Source organism: Dysidea avara, chromosome 12 (assembly GCF_963678975.1).
Source record: "Dysidea avara chromosome 12, odDysAvar1.4, whole genome shotgun sequence".
NCBI lineage: Eukaryota > Metazoa > Porifera > Demospongiae > Dictyoceratida > Dysideidae > Dysidea > Dysidea avara.
The window spans coordinates 11,680,581-11,698,540 of NC_089283.1; the positions used below are offsets into that span (position 1 = coordinate 11,680,581).

The 17,960-nt window shown below is 36.5% G+C and overlaps 2 protein-coding genes and 1 pseudogene across 2 annotated transcripts in view; 1 reads left to right on the forward strand and 2 right to left on the reverse strand.

Annotated features, from left to right (window-relative positions):
- LOC136241142 (spliceosome-associated protein CWC15 homolog) overlaps positions 1-11,692 on the reverse strand; it is a 37,672-nt gene extending 25,980 nt beyond the window's left edge. The window contains exons 1-2 of the mRNA XM_066032315.1: positions 11,450-11,692; positions 4,584-4,699 (exon numbers count right to left, since the gene is read on the reverse strand). Of these exons, the coding sequence (XP_065888387.1) occupies positions 4,584-4,699; positions 11,450-11,580 (247 nt within the window). The 5' untranslated portion in view covers positions 11,581-11,692. The remainder of the gene's footprint in view (positions 1-4,583; positions 4,700-11,449) is intronic.
- Positions 11,693-11,767: 75 nt separating this feature from the next.
- On the forward strand, positions 11,768-15,376 carry LOC136241141 (glypican-4-like). The gene is made up of 5 exons (XM_066032314.1): positions 11,768-11,960; positions 12,478-12,630; positions 13,362-14,062; positions 14,267-14,490; positions 14,746-15,376. Exons 1-5 carry the CDS (start codon positions 11,810-11,812, stop codon positions 15,254-15,256), a joined length of 1,740 nt encoding a protein of 579 aa, XP_065888386.1. The 5' UTR covers positions 11,768-11,809; the 3' UTR covers positions 15,257-15,376.
- LOC136241143 (DCN1-like protein 1) lies at positions 15,236-17,579 on the reverse strand (annotated as a pseudogene).
- Positions 17,580-17,960: the final 381 nt, after the last annotated feature.

Below are 17,960 nucleotides of genomic sequence, written 5' to 3' on the forward strand. Positions count from 1 at the left end.
CTGATTGTAACTTAGACCTTGTTTCAGTAGTAACTGTTTGTACTTAGGATATTGTTTTGCGCATGAGTGGAGGAGTGTATGATGTAACGTATTAAGATGGCGGACATGTAGGCCACATGGCGTGTTAGTAGTCACGGATTCATCGAACCCCGCTTTCCTATACAACCACTAAACCTTATTGCCTGAATTAATTATGCTGGGAGGACATTATAGAACTAAACCAGAAAGGTTAGCTAATTAGTGGTAATGAATAGGAGAAGTGACTACCCAATTAAAGTCTGTTATCAAGATAGATGGGTTGCCTATTGAAGTACACCTGTAACTAGCTGTAATATGTGACCTGCTGAGCAAAAACCGTCTGTTTTCGCTCATTCCTCAAATTCCATTATATCGCTTCTTTGTTAACTCTAGTAATAAAGGAGTGCACAGCCAAAGTTTCAGTCTTTTGTGTTAAATATTCTTGGAGTTATAGCGCTAGATAGTTGGAACAGAAATAAACTCGATTTATACAGCACAATACGGCAAATAAAATACAGGCACTTATTTAATCAATCATAACTTACGACTGAAACAAGCTATGAATACGGGGTTTGGCACAATCTGTTCACCATGAACCGACACATCGATCAAGGTATAGATTTTTTCTGTATGCCTCTGTGTGGACAAAGAATAAGGCCAATCCAACAATGAAATAACACAGTAAACTTTATTTTTGCTGCATCATAAATAAGTGCCCATAACTCACTTACTGTACATATGCTGTACAAACACGAAACAAAAGTTTTCTTACTCTCAATTAACAGGAGAATCTGGTGGTATATAAATTTGAGCTTTGTTTCAGTACATACTAAAGCGATTAATATGTGCGTAAAATTTTATGTATATTTACCAAGTTTATTAATTTTTATAGCAAACACTAGAATTTTGCGAAAACAGCTGGTTTTTGCTCAGTGGGTCACATAATACAGTAGTATTGTATTGTGCACAGTACAGAAATCTCCATACAGAGTATATAGTATCCCTGTACAACAACGATTGTACTACAATTACATAATAATTACTTAGCTAAAATTAACACATTGTTTAAATAAGTTAATGTTAGGTGATTTGACAGCACTGCTGGATAACATAATTTAATAGTGCAGGAATATAAAAGGTACTTAGGAGCAGGAAAAGTATCTGAATTCCTTGATACTAGGGTTGGGCAATGTTTCAATATTATCACCTGTGTGCAATATTATGATGTGCAATACAGAGTACCGCAGCTTTTTTGAAATTACCGCAATACTATTTGTGCAATATTAAATTTCTGCATAATTGCTAAGAGAAATTGTGTTATTAGTGCTTTGTAGTGACTACAGGACTGACACAAACATTAGAGAGTTGTACCTAGAAGCACTGAAGGTCTGACAACAACTTTTGCAGCCATTACAGTACATATCAGAATTGAATACTGTAGGTCCACAATAATGTCTTATTTATGACACATAGTATCCTATAGTGGACATGGCAATACTTGCAATTATCGCATGATCATCTCAGTGCAATAATCGCAAGTAGAAAATACCAGTACCGCCCAACCCTACTTGATATCAAATGGAAAAGAAACCAGACTGAAGATCAATAAGTAAACAAGTAACAGGAACACAATCAAGATACTCTAAAAGTGCAGTTATACTCTAATAGAACATTCAGTAAATTGACAAAACTATAACAGTGACACTTCTATAGCTCTACAAGTAAAAGTAAGCCCCAAAGCTTACATATATACTTGTAATGAAGTGATTGACCACAAGACCACTGAACAACAGATAAGTTTTAAGCCACAAAATTACATAAAAGGTGGACGATAGTAATAGCATGTCTTATATACAAGTGGCTACAACTTGGCTGCTGGAGACTTGCTCCCATGAATCCTACAGACATTGATGAATAAAGAATAGTTTGTCCTATAGCTGTGGAATGTAATGATTAGGCTATTAGCACCATTGATTAGGAATATACAATATGTGACCGGATCTGCAAAAACCTGACATAATGGTGCATTTTTCAAATTCCCCCCTTTATTATTGAATATTTATAATCTACTTAGCCGAGTAATTACTCTGGCCAAGTTTCAGCCTTGCATGCCAACAACTTTTGGAGTTACAGCCCTACAAAGTAGCAGCAACAGAACGATCGATTTGTACAGCAAGTATATATTGGGAAAATAAATTACAGGTGCTTACAAAAATAACTGTAACTTACAAATGCAATGCAGTAAAGAGTTGCAACTTGCACCAACGTGTTTCCCATGAATAGGGGAGTTCATTACATGGTGAGTTTTTTCTCCTACCACCTTTCTTTACTACATACAGAGACAAAATCAGTAAAGAAAAATCGATCGCGTACGACCGCTTCGACATGACGTAACCAAATGCCCATAACTCACATATCCTCTAGGCTACTGCTACGAAACAAAGATTTTCGAACTCCTCTTGAGTAGGCAAATAAGATGGTACCCATGTTTTTATCATTGCACTCTTTCTTCATAAAGAACAAAGTGTTTAAAAATTTTACATTTTTTTTCATTCATGCAAATATTTTACACATTGCAATCAATAGCCTATACTGAAAATTTAGGCTTGCGCCATTATGTGGGGTTTTTGCAGATCCGGTCACATATGTCATACAAACACAAGTCAGAAAAGTGATCTGCCAATTAACCTATAAATAACATGACCAAGTTAGATGAGCATCAGACAATAGAGAGAAGTGAATGATGGCATGTATGCAGTATTTTATAAAGTGGTTTCTCCGGCTAATCAGAGGTTCCCATTGTAATTGAGTGACTGTTTTATTACAGTAATCACTCCTGTCTGACTGTTTTATTAGAACATTATGAAGTATGTTCTCACTATTGCTTGACTGAGTTAATATTCCCCCATTCTTGGACTTCTAATTTAGAGTACCAATTAGCACTGGTCTCAATTTTGCACTGTGACTGAAACAAATACGGTAAATATTTTGGTTTCTTAAATACTCGGGGAAATGACACTGTGGAGTTTGATCTGTGAACTGTTAAAACATTTACATTGATGCTAAGTTTTTGTTTCATTGCCACTACGTGAGAAAAAGGGTTACAAACTCATTATGGTCCGGTACATAGATGCATTGTATGTCTTAAAAGAAAAGTTCTCCCATTTAACCGGTATTCCAATGTGCTCATTGTAGATCCACTAAAGACCTACACAGAAAGCCTGATAATAGCAGGGAGTCACAATCTTGACACTAAAAACAGATATCAGACCAGATTCTCAGATAACTTACAATCTACATATATAGACAAGCGCCTAAGGAGTCACATGGCCCAGAGTCCAGAATTCAGTTTACACTTGAACATCATGACTGTTCATACATCACAAGGGTTAATTGTTTAACAAATCAAACATGTGAATGTGTATGTACAATATGGTTGTATATAATCACTAGTGGACTGGACTAGTGGACTGGACTACTGTTTTTCTTTTCTTTCTTTCTCCTGCCTTTTACACACATATTTGGGCAATTGGTTGTAGTTATTGCTACATTAATGCAGGTTTACCTGTCTACTTTGCACTACCTGTGTATTTTAACACAATGAGCAGGTATTATTTGCTGATCAATCTTGAAAGAGACAGCTGTTAACTACATCATTGTTTAGCTATATAACAACTTTATACATGTAATGGTCTTCCAAGTCAGCAAAATTAAGTTACTGTCTTGCAGTATTCTAGGCAACACATACTATCTGTAGAGCTGCAGCTGGTCAAAGCTGACATATTCTGGCATGGCTACACTGCTTTCTTTTGTGTGGAGGTGGGAGTGGTCTAACTACATAAGATTAGCATATCCTATAGAACGAACAATAGCCAGTTGACCAATATTTGGTGAAAAAGGAAAAAAAAAACTGAGTCCAGTAGTCCAGTCCAGTAGTCCAGTCCAGTGATTGTATGCAACCATACAATATACATGTAATAGTCTCAGTATATAGCAAGCACTTTGCCATTTTGATGTATTATTTAGAAATGCTGTGAGTGATTAGCCTATAAATTTACATATAGTAATGCACTTTTTCCTTGACAACAAATCTGTAACATCCATGGCTAAAATAGCATGGGTGTTGGAAATGCAGACAACTAGTGTTACCGTAGTGATAGACAACTAGTTACATAGTAACAATTAGTCACAGTTTAAACATTACTTTAGTGTCATAGCAATGGTTGCTAAATGTGAATGGCCTTATAATCAGATGATACATGTATATGGTTGGCTGTGGATTAATAATTAATAGTTGGATTAATAGCACTTGCATTGTATTGTGAATTTTTCTGTCCACTGGAACATTACGTACACTTTATTGCGTGATTCGGTATAATGCAATAATATGTAGTGCTCAGTATGCAATGTTCAAGTCGAGACAGAAATCCACAGTAAACAGAAACAGTGCTCGGCTTTGCCTTGCACTACTTTACCCTTCCATGTCACACTGTATACCACAGTCATCTTGGATCCATCTTATCACGTACATGTATGCACACTGTACAGTAGCTTCAATTACTAACCTGTAAAACTTCTGGTCTTGCTATCTTTCTTCTCTTTAGATTCTCTCTCTCTCGACTCTAGTTCAGATCTTAAGTCACGTGATACAACTTCCTCCTTAGTATCCTGACCCTGTTGTCTATGATAAATATTATTATATATGTTTACATTATGTACAGCTGTATACCAATAGATATGAAGACTACATACTACAAAAATAGATAACAACCAGACATTTTTGAGGAAAGTACATAAATGATATACCTGTGTAACAGATGTTACCAAGAGTTCATAATGTATTATGAACTCTTTGATGTTACATATAGTAGCAGATATATACAGGTACATACAGATCCACCACTCCTGGGTTCACTATTGCTTGGTTATCTACATAAATGTATCATTAATTTATCACCATAACAAATTTGGTGGATAAGTTTCAGGTTTTGTAGAATGGCATATCACCCCTGGAGGAGGTTCGTACTGCATCATTTATTGGTTTAAGAAGAGTTTTCCATTACAATAATGTTTCTACATGTACGCAATGCCAGATTAGGGATTGCACTGAAGCACAACAAACTCTCTACTGCTGTGTTTAATTACATTAGCTTTAATTTATACAAAACTGAATGGCTTGCATGTGCGTAGTGCATATTTGCTTATTATTTTGCTATAATAATGCAATGGTACCCACTAGTTTGGTCTACACATGTAGACTATGAGCCATAAGCACACACAAACATAAACACATGAAGAATCTACAAACATTATGTAATATAATAAAAGTAAGTCAAAGTATATGCTATACTTCGTGACAACATAAAGGACCATACACAAATTTATATTGATAATAACAATAATTATATACTGTAACAATTTTGTAGTTCTCTAGATAACATCTTGGTATGTAACAGATAGAGAAATTGATGATTATAGTCTCACGTTCACACATTGCTATGATACAGGCACTAAGTCGAGTGAGTATGTTTTAGTGTGCAGCCTATACAGAACACTGTTGAGTGGTGAAATGGTATGCAGTCAACAATTTTAAGAGAAAATATTTATAAACAATGTAATCAATTCTGAACTACGAGAACACAGGTACACAGTGTATGCATGCATGCAAGTGTGCACACCGCAGTGATACCTGTGCACAATGCAGTATCATATGTGAATGTTAGCGTGAGTAATATCCAAGGATGTATGATATAATGTAACCAAGAGTCCAGAAGCTGTAAAAATAACAAATTGTACTATTCTTGCTGGGCACTTTGCCATCAACATTCAGGTATTGGTGAACACTTGCTGCATCATGGATCTTGAGTTGTATCAACTTGTATTAAGTTGTTTTGTTAGAATCCGGGACTAGCTTTCATGAATGCTCCTGTATTGCATCCTTACCAAAATCAAGGAGATATATAACAGCAGTCCCCAACAAAGACACACTAAGCTACTGATTACAGGCAAACACAGACATATAGTGAGGAATTGATGTATCATAACCTGTAATCATATAAAAAGAGAAAGTGAGATTTGAGTTTCTATATGATGATCACTATACACAAGTGGGAGCCATAGCAAGGGTTGACATTTAGACTGTAGTCTTGTACACTGTTATCAGTTGGCTAGACTGTGTTAAACCACCATGTTATAAACATTCCCTTTTATTGTATTGAACTGGTAATTGGCATCTAGTCAAATGTTGGAATTCATAATGGCATTAAAAGATGATCAGTTTTCATCCATTTCCTGTATGTGTTCTGGAAATGGGAATGCTGCAATATTGTTATGAGTTGACTAGTCACAGCTACATAAGTTTAGAATTGGTTGCTTTTGATTTCAATAGATTTTTACAAATTCGTGGTTAACACAAGAGTATTTATAGTTTCATCATGAATTTTTTTGTCTGAACATGCAGACAAGGAATTTCTAAGTTACGAAGCATCTAAATTTTACATAATATATACTATCAAGAGTAAATAATTCTAGCATTTGTTCTCTATGGACAAATTAAACCAAATTTCACAAGGTAAATGAACACTCTCTGAATGACTTCACTCTAATTGCTAAGATGCAATTTTTTGTACGCAGGGTACAGAGCAAGGTTCACATAATGTATGGAGACAATAACTGTGGCTAAAAACACATCAAACAAAGTGGCCCGGAGCAAACTGTAACAAAAATCACACAGACAAGAAAATTCATGATAGAACTATGAATTACATGATTGCACTAAAAGTAGATGAGCTACATATATGCAGTCAATCCCTATTGGAAAATATGAATGAATGTACAAGGGCTTAATGGGAGGCATTAGACCTTCCAGTATGCACATCAAAGGATCCGTAACAACCTAATGGAACCAATAAAGGGTTAATAGTCTTTGATGTGTTGACAGATTATATTACTACTCACACCCATAAACAGTGGTTAGTCTATATCTACATGCCATATAAATAAACAACCTCACCCTACCATAAATGCTCCTGTCAGCAGATAGGCATACCATGAAATGTGCATGCATCCACGGTCATCAAAGTCTATGGTATCAAGTGAAAACGAACCAATGAGAACAAGATTTGAATGGAATTGCTCACATATGATTGAGTCAATTCATACACAAACCCTGATAGGTACATATCAGCTGAGTTTGGTCACACATCATGATGACTTATGATGTATGTGTACACAACCAGGTATTGCCCCAGGTGTTGCTCAAGGGTGATTCTGAGGTGACCATACAGCTGTAAACCAGACTGAATTACTACTTGGCTACATAGTATTCGTATGTATGAAAACAAAAACTGTGATGTGTATCTGTATATACATGTACCTTGTTAACACACCTACACTACAGTGAGCAAGTTGTACTGATCACCCTCTATGCCAGAGGAGGGTGGAGCAGTTGCATTGCTAAAATGAATTATGCAAAACTCTTGGTTTTCTGGATTAAATAAAATGCGGAAACAATGTAACAAAGTGTGGGCATCATTAGAAGAAACATAATTGACTAGTGCAAGAATTGCTAGGCATGAAATAGCGTTGTATCAGATTTGTCTAGAAACAAATCACTTTTACAAAAGAAAGTAATCCTTACTGGAAGCACAATCGAAAGAGTTAACGGTCCCCAGTGATCCCCACCATTCATTGGTTTTGTATTGCGACTATTGGGGTTTATGTGATATTCTCCATGCAATTAATGTAATATTTTCAAGTAGCGCCTAAAACGCTTCCACCCTCCTCTGCCTCTATGCCATACACTACTGCACATAATAACCTCTATCCAAAATGATGTCACAAACGTAAAATGGCATCCAATAGTGGGGGGACTTTAATACACATGCCTATGGAGAAAAATTTTTGATTGGTCATATTTCAACCAAGAAAAAAGATACAGAGCTACAGCCAACAGTTATGGTTATAAGACATTACAATAATTATAAATCATTTATGAGTCTCTTGAAAGCTTTTTGATCACAGATTTTGATTATAGTGTAAAGTTTGTTCTCGGATAGAGGTCATTGTCAGCTTGTTGATGTAAAAGTGATAATGTTGATTGTGCATAAACTATACATACATACTTCCTGTGATTTCACACCACAACAATATTTTGTCAGACCTGCTAAACAAACACTAAAGCACTTAAACATACATTAAAAGAGGGACTAAGATAACTATGGCAACTGCTATCTATAAAACTACTTACCCGAAGTTAGTAAGCTACAGTTTATATGCTACATCTACAGTACATGGTTACTGCCTCTTGGTAACTGTTTGTGTGTCACTCAAAGCCCTTATGTTAAACTACAGGTGTATACGTAGTTCAAAGGAAGGTACATGTGGATGTACACAACTTATGGGATCTGATTACATCACAAAATATTAAAGCTTTACAGTGACCAGTACCAAAGGTCTTGGCACATTTTCCATTTCACATAATTAGCTCAGTATAGTTGTCTTACAGTCTCCAATTGCTGTGTATTAGGTTAGGCCACGTATAAAGGCTGCAGCACAAGCTGCTGTCAGACCTTCAGTGCTGATCACTGTAAAGCTAATTTCTTACACCATTGAATAAGGCTAGCACATGCTGCACCTTGATTCCCAAATAAGGCTAGTAAGTACATTGACTACATGAACATTAATCAGAGTGGCTTACTAAAACTCCACCTAAGGCTGTCATTACTTGTTTACCACATGGAATAGTTGTACTACAGTACATACCATAGCCTTGCCCAAAATGTTGCAGGCAATCAAGCAACTGAATTTTACTGGACATACTGTACGTAGTTTCTGTATTTGAACATAACTAAGGGAGTATTTAACCATGTTTTGTCCACGAATGCAACACACAGTACCATCTTCTCACTAGTGTGGGGCTCACTCAAGCTCGCTCCAATCAGACTTTTAATTGGGCAAGACTAATAGGCGATCATCCACATGATTAGATCTTCCACTAGATTATATTGGTACCTGTACACTGAAATTCAGTAATGGACGTTTGCTGTAATCATGTGTGAAAGGGGCTTGTTCATATTAATGACAAAACAATTAGTTCTTTAAGTTTAATAGTTTATTGTCCCTTTACCTGTAAATCAAGGGATAGTGGAATTAGAATTAACCCTGAATATAAATCTAAGTGGTATTATTGTTAAACAGCATCATGAAGTGTGTAACAATCGGAGCAAAGAAACACATTGACAAGTTTAACCGCACTGGGCGCTATACGAGTTTGACAATGCTTCAAAAGATCACAGTCAGACAATGTGTTTGTATCATATTACTATGTTATATATGTGATTACCTGTATCCTTGAAGTCACCATACATGCAAGGTGGTTTTGTAGGTTAAGTGATTTGGTTACTTAAGTACATCACATAAACTCAATCACTCTAAAGACCACACTTATTTACATGCAGGAAAAGATCTCTACCAAATTATAAGAAAGCCAGATAAAAATTCGCACTCCCACAAAATTACAAATCAAAGGATTGGTAAATCATGAGCTCATATTGACTGAAATATAATCACCCTATCTAATAAGGAAACCTTTGGGCCAGGAATATTAGAAACAAGAATATAGGACTCAGATCTATTGGGAGCAAAATACAAAACCAACTCCATAGACATGTAAGATATCATGTGCAATTCAAATGTAGAGGTGGGCATAATATTGAGAAATTCAATAATCAACGTGCAAAAATGATATCGAGATACACTGTAACAAGCACAATGTGTTATAGTTACTATTACCTTGGTAAGTATGATGCAACATTTTGTACAAAAAAACATCATGGGTACAGCTCAGGCATACAATACTAGGCCAGCTAATATACAATAAATCAACATTCTTGGAATCTGAAAACAAATTGGACAGGCAGGTCAGTTGATATGGACTAGTTATGAGTTATTCAAGAGACATATTGCAATATTAGTGGCTATCGAGATAATGTGTCCAAAATATTATCAATATTTGTTTTCGAAGATATCGCCCACCCCAATTCAAATGTAACAATTTGGTAGTGCAGTACAGTACTTCATATGAGCAATGTAGGTGGACTTGGCATTTGTGCACTCTTGGAAAACAAAATATTATGCAAATAATATAGCCCTAAGCCAAAACGGTTTGGCAATTAAGTGTGGGTGGAGTACATCTAGATGAACTAAACAGAGAGAGGAAATTGGGGTAGTAGGAGGCTGTAAAGGAGTAGTTGATTTTTCGGTTGCAGAACATGATTATAGGCCATTGGTGTTTCTAACAAATTGAAACTACACTAAAATTGCTACCAAATAAATCACACTGCTTATACATACATATTGTCTGTAAAAATTATCCCATTACAAGGTTAGCTGTTGATAACAAAACTGCATATAAACTGTCACCTTCCGTATTTGACATATAATATCATGATCTCAAAAAATTTGTAACACTATTAAAAATGAACTACTGCAATATAGCTACAAATTCTAGCTAGGATGCAATTTTTGACAATCATTACTATATCAGTTCACTGTACTAAAAAGATGTCCTTGAAAGTAGCCAATGAAAATGGTGGTTTTAAGTTTAAACAACTGGTGCCATCACTGGGCAAGGTAGCAAGAGACCAATGGTAGGCGGTTTCATCAGTTACTTTATACAGTGTGTAATTAGGATTCTGATTCATGGCCAACCAACTAGAAATCAACCACATGGACCTTATCCATGATGACTACGACTAGTCTGCCGTGGCCGCCCCTTTGATTAGCATCACGTACTTGTGCAGATGGAATGCAGTATTATGTCATAATAACCGCACAAATTAAATTCATATTCCTTTGTTTTTGTTAACAATAGTCAAGAAGTCGGCAAAAGTATTCTTGACAAAAAATATTGTGTCCTCGGCTTCAGAAAAGATATCTCCACATATTGTCACCATCACAAAGCGCGAGAAAAGTTTGTACGAATTACATGTTAATTTGCAACCAAGTGATCTGATTGGTGGTCATAATCTGGCACAAATATGTGATGCTAGACATACCAGACCCTTAATCTCTAATCGAAGGGGTGGCAGCTCCAGACTAGACTACGACACGAGTACAATATGTCTACAAAATTTTGGGACTAATATACAGGTGCCTATGGAAACAAAGTTGTGTTAATGTAGGGAAGGAGGTGTTGTGTTCTATGCAACAAGTACGGGTACATGCAAGACAAGTCGAATATTTTTGTGAACCCGTTGGATAATTGCCGATATCTCTCTTTCCCAGCAGAGTCGATCTCCATATGCATCTATATTGCACAGCCCCATATATGGTCATTGTCACAAATGTCGAATCACGTGACACTATTCCAATTAGAACCCAACCATATTTATTACATTTAAATCTTATTTGTCACACATTCAGTAAATACCTGTATTTTAACTTTGTGTGTGACGGTAGATCTCGACTGGAATATTGCTTGGAAAGTGCTGACAAGTCGTTTTCTCCTTTTCCCTGTCCCGCTCTTGCTGGATCAAACGTCGGCCTTGCTGCTGTGGTCATATCTTTCCAAACAGTCAAAAGTACGCTGAAAACTTGAGAAATCAACAGCAATTTACTAGCGCCACTAAAATATGATTTTAAGTAAACGCACAGCGTTAATAAACAGTAAAGGTGTATTATGACGTAACCTAATTATTTGTCAAAAAAACTTTTTTTTCACGCATTTTGATGAAATCAGTATAAATACCTGTCGCTGAGCAAGCCAAGTAAAGTCTCGAGTAAAGTTAAGATGGGGTTGATAGTAAGAAGTATATCATTGTGCTTCCTGCTTGGAGGAATGCTATATTTAAGCTGCAATGCCCAACAACTTAGTAGATCGTGTAGCTCTGTGAAGGATGCGCTTGGAATTAGCGGGAGTATTTTCGACAACTTTATAGAAGGTAAATATCTAATGTGGTTGCGTTGAAGGGCACTCTACAAAGCTGGCTCGTTTCGGGGGGTCTATGTAGCACCTTGTGCCTGATAAATCTCTAGCTAAACTTGGTTTTGCGTATATAGCTATAGAGGTAGCTAGCTACTCAGGTGCCTGCGTTTTGTTCGAGGTTTCGTTCGAGGTTTCGTTGTAATGGCACAGCTAATGTTGCAGTCACCAATCAAAGCTATTTTTGATGTTGCGTTTAAGAGGTCTATAGCGGAATTGTGTGCCTTAGAGAATAGTCTAAATACTGCTGAGAGTTTTGGTAAATAATTATAAAACAACTAGTAAAGTGTATTTATTAATCTGTGGTAGCCATAATGACAAAACCACGGTAGACTCATGTTGTACACACCTTGGTAGTAGACAAGTTGTAATGTGTCACATTTAGTGTTAAGTAGCTGGTGTCAAATAGTTTTCTTTGTGTTGGAAACCTTATAGAGAACCTTGAGTAACAGTGCTAACTGTCCTTTCTTGTGTAGGAAATGAGTTGAAATGTGGTCTCAGTGAAACATGCTGTTCAGGACAGCTGGAAGACACTTTGATGTATAACAGGACAAGAGGCCAAAGTCTGCAGCTACAGTCACAAATATTGAACACACTTAATGGATGTTTTGCTGGTTCACAGTTTGAGGGTAAGTTTTAGGCTACTTTTAATCTAAAGGAATGAGGGCAGTATGGCTTACTAGAAAGATGATCTGTGGGTGATGGTACATATATCCATTAGTATCTGCATATCAAGTCATACTTCAACTGTGTCTGCAAATTATTCCATACCATACATGGCCCATGATAATTAATAAAGCTACAAGATTCTATCCCAATAAAGTGAGAAGTCAAGATGGTGTCCTGTTGTTCTGTTTGGTTTGAGCTATGTGCCTATACTTAACTGATTTGACTTTTTGTCAATTCACAGCATTAGTTATAGACTTGTCACTGCTCTGACTGTATACATTAAACCAGGACAGTTTTCATCACAACTAATCTGATAGATTCCAACCAAACATTTTAACAGCATCAGCATACAATATGATGTAATGTCATATGTCCTAAGGCTTGTGGTGACTTGAGGTAGTTGTTTATGGGCTTCTGGCAAGGTGACCAGGTGGACTAAACAGCTGTGGTGGCTACTTATCCACTAAACACATTTTTATGTATGTTTTGCTTGCCTTAGCTTCTTATTTTCTGCATGTAACCCTATACCTATTGCCCACACACTTCCCACCAATGGGGAGTGTTAGTGATACTTCTGTAACAAGGAGTGTGAAAAAAATAAACAAGCTTTTAGCCTATTTTAGAAAGTATGTCTGATGGTTTAAGGGATGCAGAATTTTTTATTATTGTGTGCTACTGATTTTTGTTATAGCATCTGTTGCAGAAATAGTGAACTCTGAAGAAAAGAAATTACTAGATCTTCTGCTTCAGATCTATGGAGATTATTTTACGCCCCACAAAACTATCTTCAATGACTTTTACACTTACCTTGCTGAGATTCCACGAACACTGGACATGTGTTCTTTGACTGATGAAGTCAATAAAGTTTTATTTAAAGTGTATAGAGCCACCATTGTTACAGCAAGTAATAATCAGTTACTTGTTCGTCAACCAGAAGCTTACCAACAATGTTTCTACAATTACTTCATCACTACCAAGGCTGTAACCGTCCAAACGTTCTATGACCGATTTGAAAAGAGCTTCAGGCGATTTTGGTACTTCATGCGTTCAAGAAAAGTAATAAGAGATGTTGTCAATGGGCTTATTGAGTACACTAGCACATTCACAAGCAGTTGCCAGCAGTCACTATTGCAAGCAATTGACTGTGCAAGATGTTCAGGATATGCTGACATCAAAGTCTGTCACAATTTGTGTATGAACACTTTGAGGGGATGTTTAGTGGACTTCAAAGAAGTTGGCACAGCTTTTGCCACCATGTATGCCTCCCTCAAGTCTTTGGAAAGACAGATGCTCAGCCAGTTTAATCCTGACCATTCATTTAGAAGTCTACAGTCAGGTTTTGTTGGCTTTACTACAACAGTTAGTACTACTCATTCAGACGAAATTCCAAAGGTAACAACAGTAAACATTAACATATTATGATGTTGATGATTTGATTTTTAGTAGTCAAAAGTCTGCTTTAATTATTGAGTTTTACAAATAGCTTGATTGGTCAAATTTACCACAATATATGTCAGTGTTAACCTAGTTAGTTAAGTCACTGTGTCAATTTCATGGTGTGACAATTTAGTTACATCACTTTTTTGGTTTCATTAGATCATAGAACAGTGTGGACCACTACAGCAAGTAGGTGCACCTCCAATTAATCTTGGCAAGAGAAATGTGCAGTCATCGATAAGCATGATCAGTTTAGTACAAGAACAGATGCAGTGTTTTGACAAGCTCAACAACTTGTTTAAGAACGTTGAAAACGTCATGTGTGAAGCTAATGGTGCTGCCCCTGGGAATACGAATTGCTGGAATGGCAAAGACGCTGGAAGGTAGAGTAACTTGTGTCATCAAAATCATTTCAAAGTTATTTGGGAGTGGTTACCTACGACACCTAATGGGATTGGTTACTTATGACATCTAATGGATCATGATGTCAATATTACTTCAATTGTTTGTATCCTATGTTGATCCATATGATGAATTTACAGGTGACCAATTTAATTATAAATACCCACTGATTTAAACCCACTTTTTGATTAGTTGATTAATGTACTGTATAAATTATTATACTTGTTTTCCCACAGTTACGAATATGCAGTGTTGAATACTTCACGTATTGAACAACAGAAAAATCCTGAGGTGTCTGTATCGGGAAGAACCCCATATGGATTTGATGAACTACAACAGTTATTAGAAATAGCAGCAAGAGATGTCAGATACCTTCTTAGTGAAGAAATCTGTGTGGCAGATGACGAGGACACAATATGTGTGGCTCCTAATGATTACTGTAATATTCCTATCAATCCAGAGATAGAAATAGAGTATTCAGGATCAGGATTACCACCTACTAGACCAACAATACTCCCACCTACTCATTCTACTAGTAGTCCAGTTGTAGTTGAGACAGATCCAACTAATCCACCACAAACACGGCCAACTATATCCACAGATTTTTCTACCACATTTCCACCTGAATGGAGGACACCTACCACTGACCCTCCAAACACTGGTGAATTTGAGGGATCATCATCTGCTGTACAATACTCATTATACATGGTTTTGCTGCTTTCAATAGCAGCTGTTTTGCTGTTGTAAAACTTGCACATTTTATCATCACTATGACTTGTACTTGATCACTACTGATTCAAACTAACTTATGCTATAATCAACTGTACTATATTTGTTCCAAAAGATGTATCAATATTTTAAACCATACCCTATAATATGTATAAGTACAGCACAGACATATTGTGTATGTATACAGCTTGTTTACTGTAATATCAAAGAAAAATATTCAAAATTTAACAACCTATATAAGTTCTAAGTGTTTCACACTGTGGTATGCTTGGAGACTAACTTTGGTCTAGTGTATTCTACAAAGTCATCTATTAAAACCAGCCATGCACCTGTTTAAAAAACATTTGACTTATGATACAATTATTAGTAATCACCTTCTTCATCGTAATTGCTCATCGTTTCATCTATAATTGTATTGGAAAATTCCAACAAGAGATTTTATGTGTCTGGGGATTGATCTTTTATGATGTTCTTGTACCATGTAATTCTACAACAATTACCTGCAAAAAGCTACACCATAAATTCAAAAACTTGAATTAATCTTAATGTTCCAATATGCAATGGCCATATCAAGTTCTGTTAGAACACACATAGTAGGTAGATACATGTACTTACCTAAACTCTTTTGTCCCGGATTTTTTGCAAAATTAAATATAAATAAATAAAAGTCCTTGAAACTTGCTGAATCCTTCCTTGTCTAAAGTCTCACACTTTCTTTTCAATTTCTCCATGCTGTCACAACTTAGGATAAATAACATAATAATATATACAAATACAGATGTATTACACACATCAAACATTTGAATATGGTCAAAATTTTGTTAAGTAGTATACTCTCTACCATGAAAGACAATCTTAGTCTAAACTTCATCAAGCAGTTCAAAGAAGGACATACATCAGTATGTAAATGTGATATACTACATGTATCTCTAAGAAATATCTCAAGTTACTCTGGACACCTGTATCATTCATGTAGATACATAAGAGTTCAAAGATACTACAGCACATCCTTCAAGCTCAACATCAGTCATAGCATTGTAATTATCAATTGAAGTACTCAACAGGTAAAACAGTAGCTTAAATATTATCATTGCTACATAATTATGATATACCCCAGTTCTGTCATTCTGCCAACAAATTCTGCTCGAGTGAATTCACACTGCGTGGCTGCCTTGAACTTCCATGCCAATATCAGCACAGCTGAGCTGGTAGGGTCTAACCCAGCTTCCTCACAAAATCTGCTGATACCTGTAGCTAACATTTTGTCTTCATCAACAGAATCTATAGAGAAATTGGGACACGATGATGTGTCAAAGCCACATAAAAGGATTGATGTAATCAACCACATACTGCAATCATACAAATCATACTCTGCACATTCACAATTATTTACTAGGTTACAAGTGATATAACTGTACCACAAAACAACCAAATGGAACCAGAATATCTAACACTGATCACCGAATGATTTCAAAAATGCTATTGTATTACAAGAAATAATGTCTTTCTCATGTTGACATGACTGGTGTAGGACACAAGGAGAGGAAGTAATATGTACAAGCTTAACTTTCCTTACATTCTTCTTGTTATGAATACAATTAACTGTAAATATACTGCAGCAGTATACAGATAAAAATAAGTTTAATATACACATGTTGCTCTCTCAGTCAGCCGTCAGACAGACCCCAGAAAATACTATGTGCATATAGCGTGTTAATTCTGCCAACTGTCACTAAGACTAGGGAAGTGAGACGGTGATCTTATACTGTCACAAAAAGACATCCTACAAATTGTAAGCAGTCAGACCCACGTGTTACTGAACAGTAAACATTTCTTTAATAAGGTCAACAAACTAGGTCTTCATACACAAATCATGCAGTTCTGTACAAGTGAACACCCAGAGGGTTATGTAGTGGAGTCTGTGATTTTGAGTGCAACTGATTAGCTAACCCCACAAGGTATTTATAAGCTCCAGCAAAGGATATTAGTTCCAGTAGCTAGGTACAGTGTTAGAAATATGGTGCTGCCAAGGGATTTCTGGTATACCGTAGTAGTAGTAGTGCTTACATAATACCCATCACAATAGTGATTCTAATTGATGACAGGAATTCTGTACAGTATGATTTCTCTATACAGTATGACTTTATTAGGAAATAGAAGTTACAACCTGCTGCACTCTTCCACTATGTAACTACAGGATAAGTGTGCATATAGGTGTGTGCGTGTCCACATTGCCAGCCTAGGGGACTCCCTTGCTTTGGCGCCTTGCAAGTCAACAAGAGGGCTTTACATTATAATTATGTATACACAATGCTCCCGCTATGACTCAGGTTCCAGCAATTGTCTATGGCCTATCCACCCTCCTGAGGGTCCTCATGGTTATTCAGTGTCCCCTGACTAGGTGAGTGTGTACCTTCCATATGATCTCGAGAGATGATGAAGTCTGTGTGCGTGTGTGTGTGCACATATGCGTGTTACGTGTGTGCGCACATGTGCATGGACACACATAAAAACATCCAACCCCAAATTCCCCTTGCCTTGCAAGGAAGAAAGGGACATCAACTTTATTTCCTCTGAGAGATTCGGTGTAGCCTCCTGTTATTGGAGGAGTTGCACTAGATTCCTACAACCCACACGTACTGTGAGTGTTTCCTGTGTGACTAATGTCATTTGACGTGACTTTGCTCCATGTTATGCCACATACAGGTGCATGTGTGTGAGT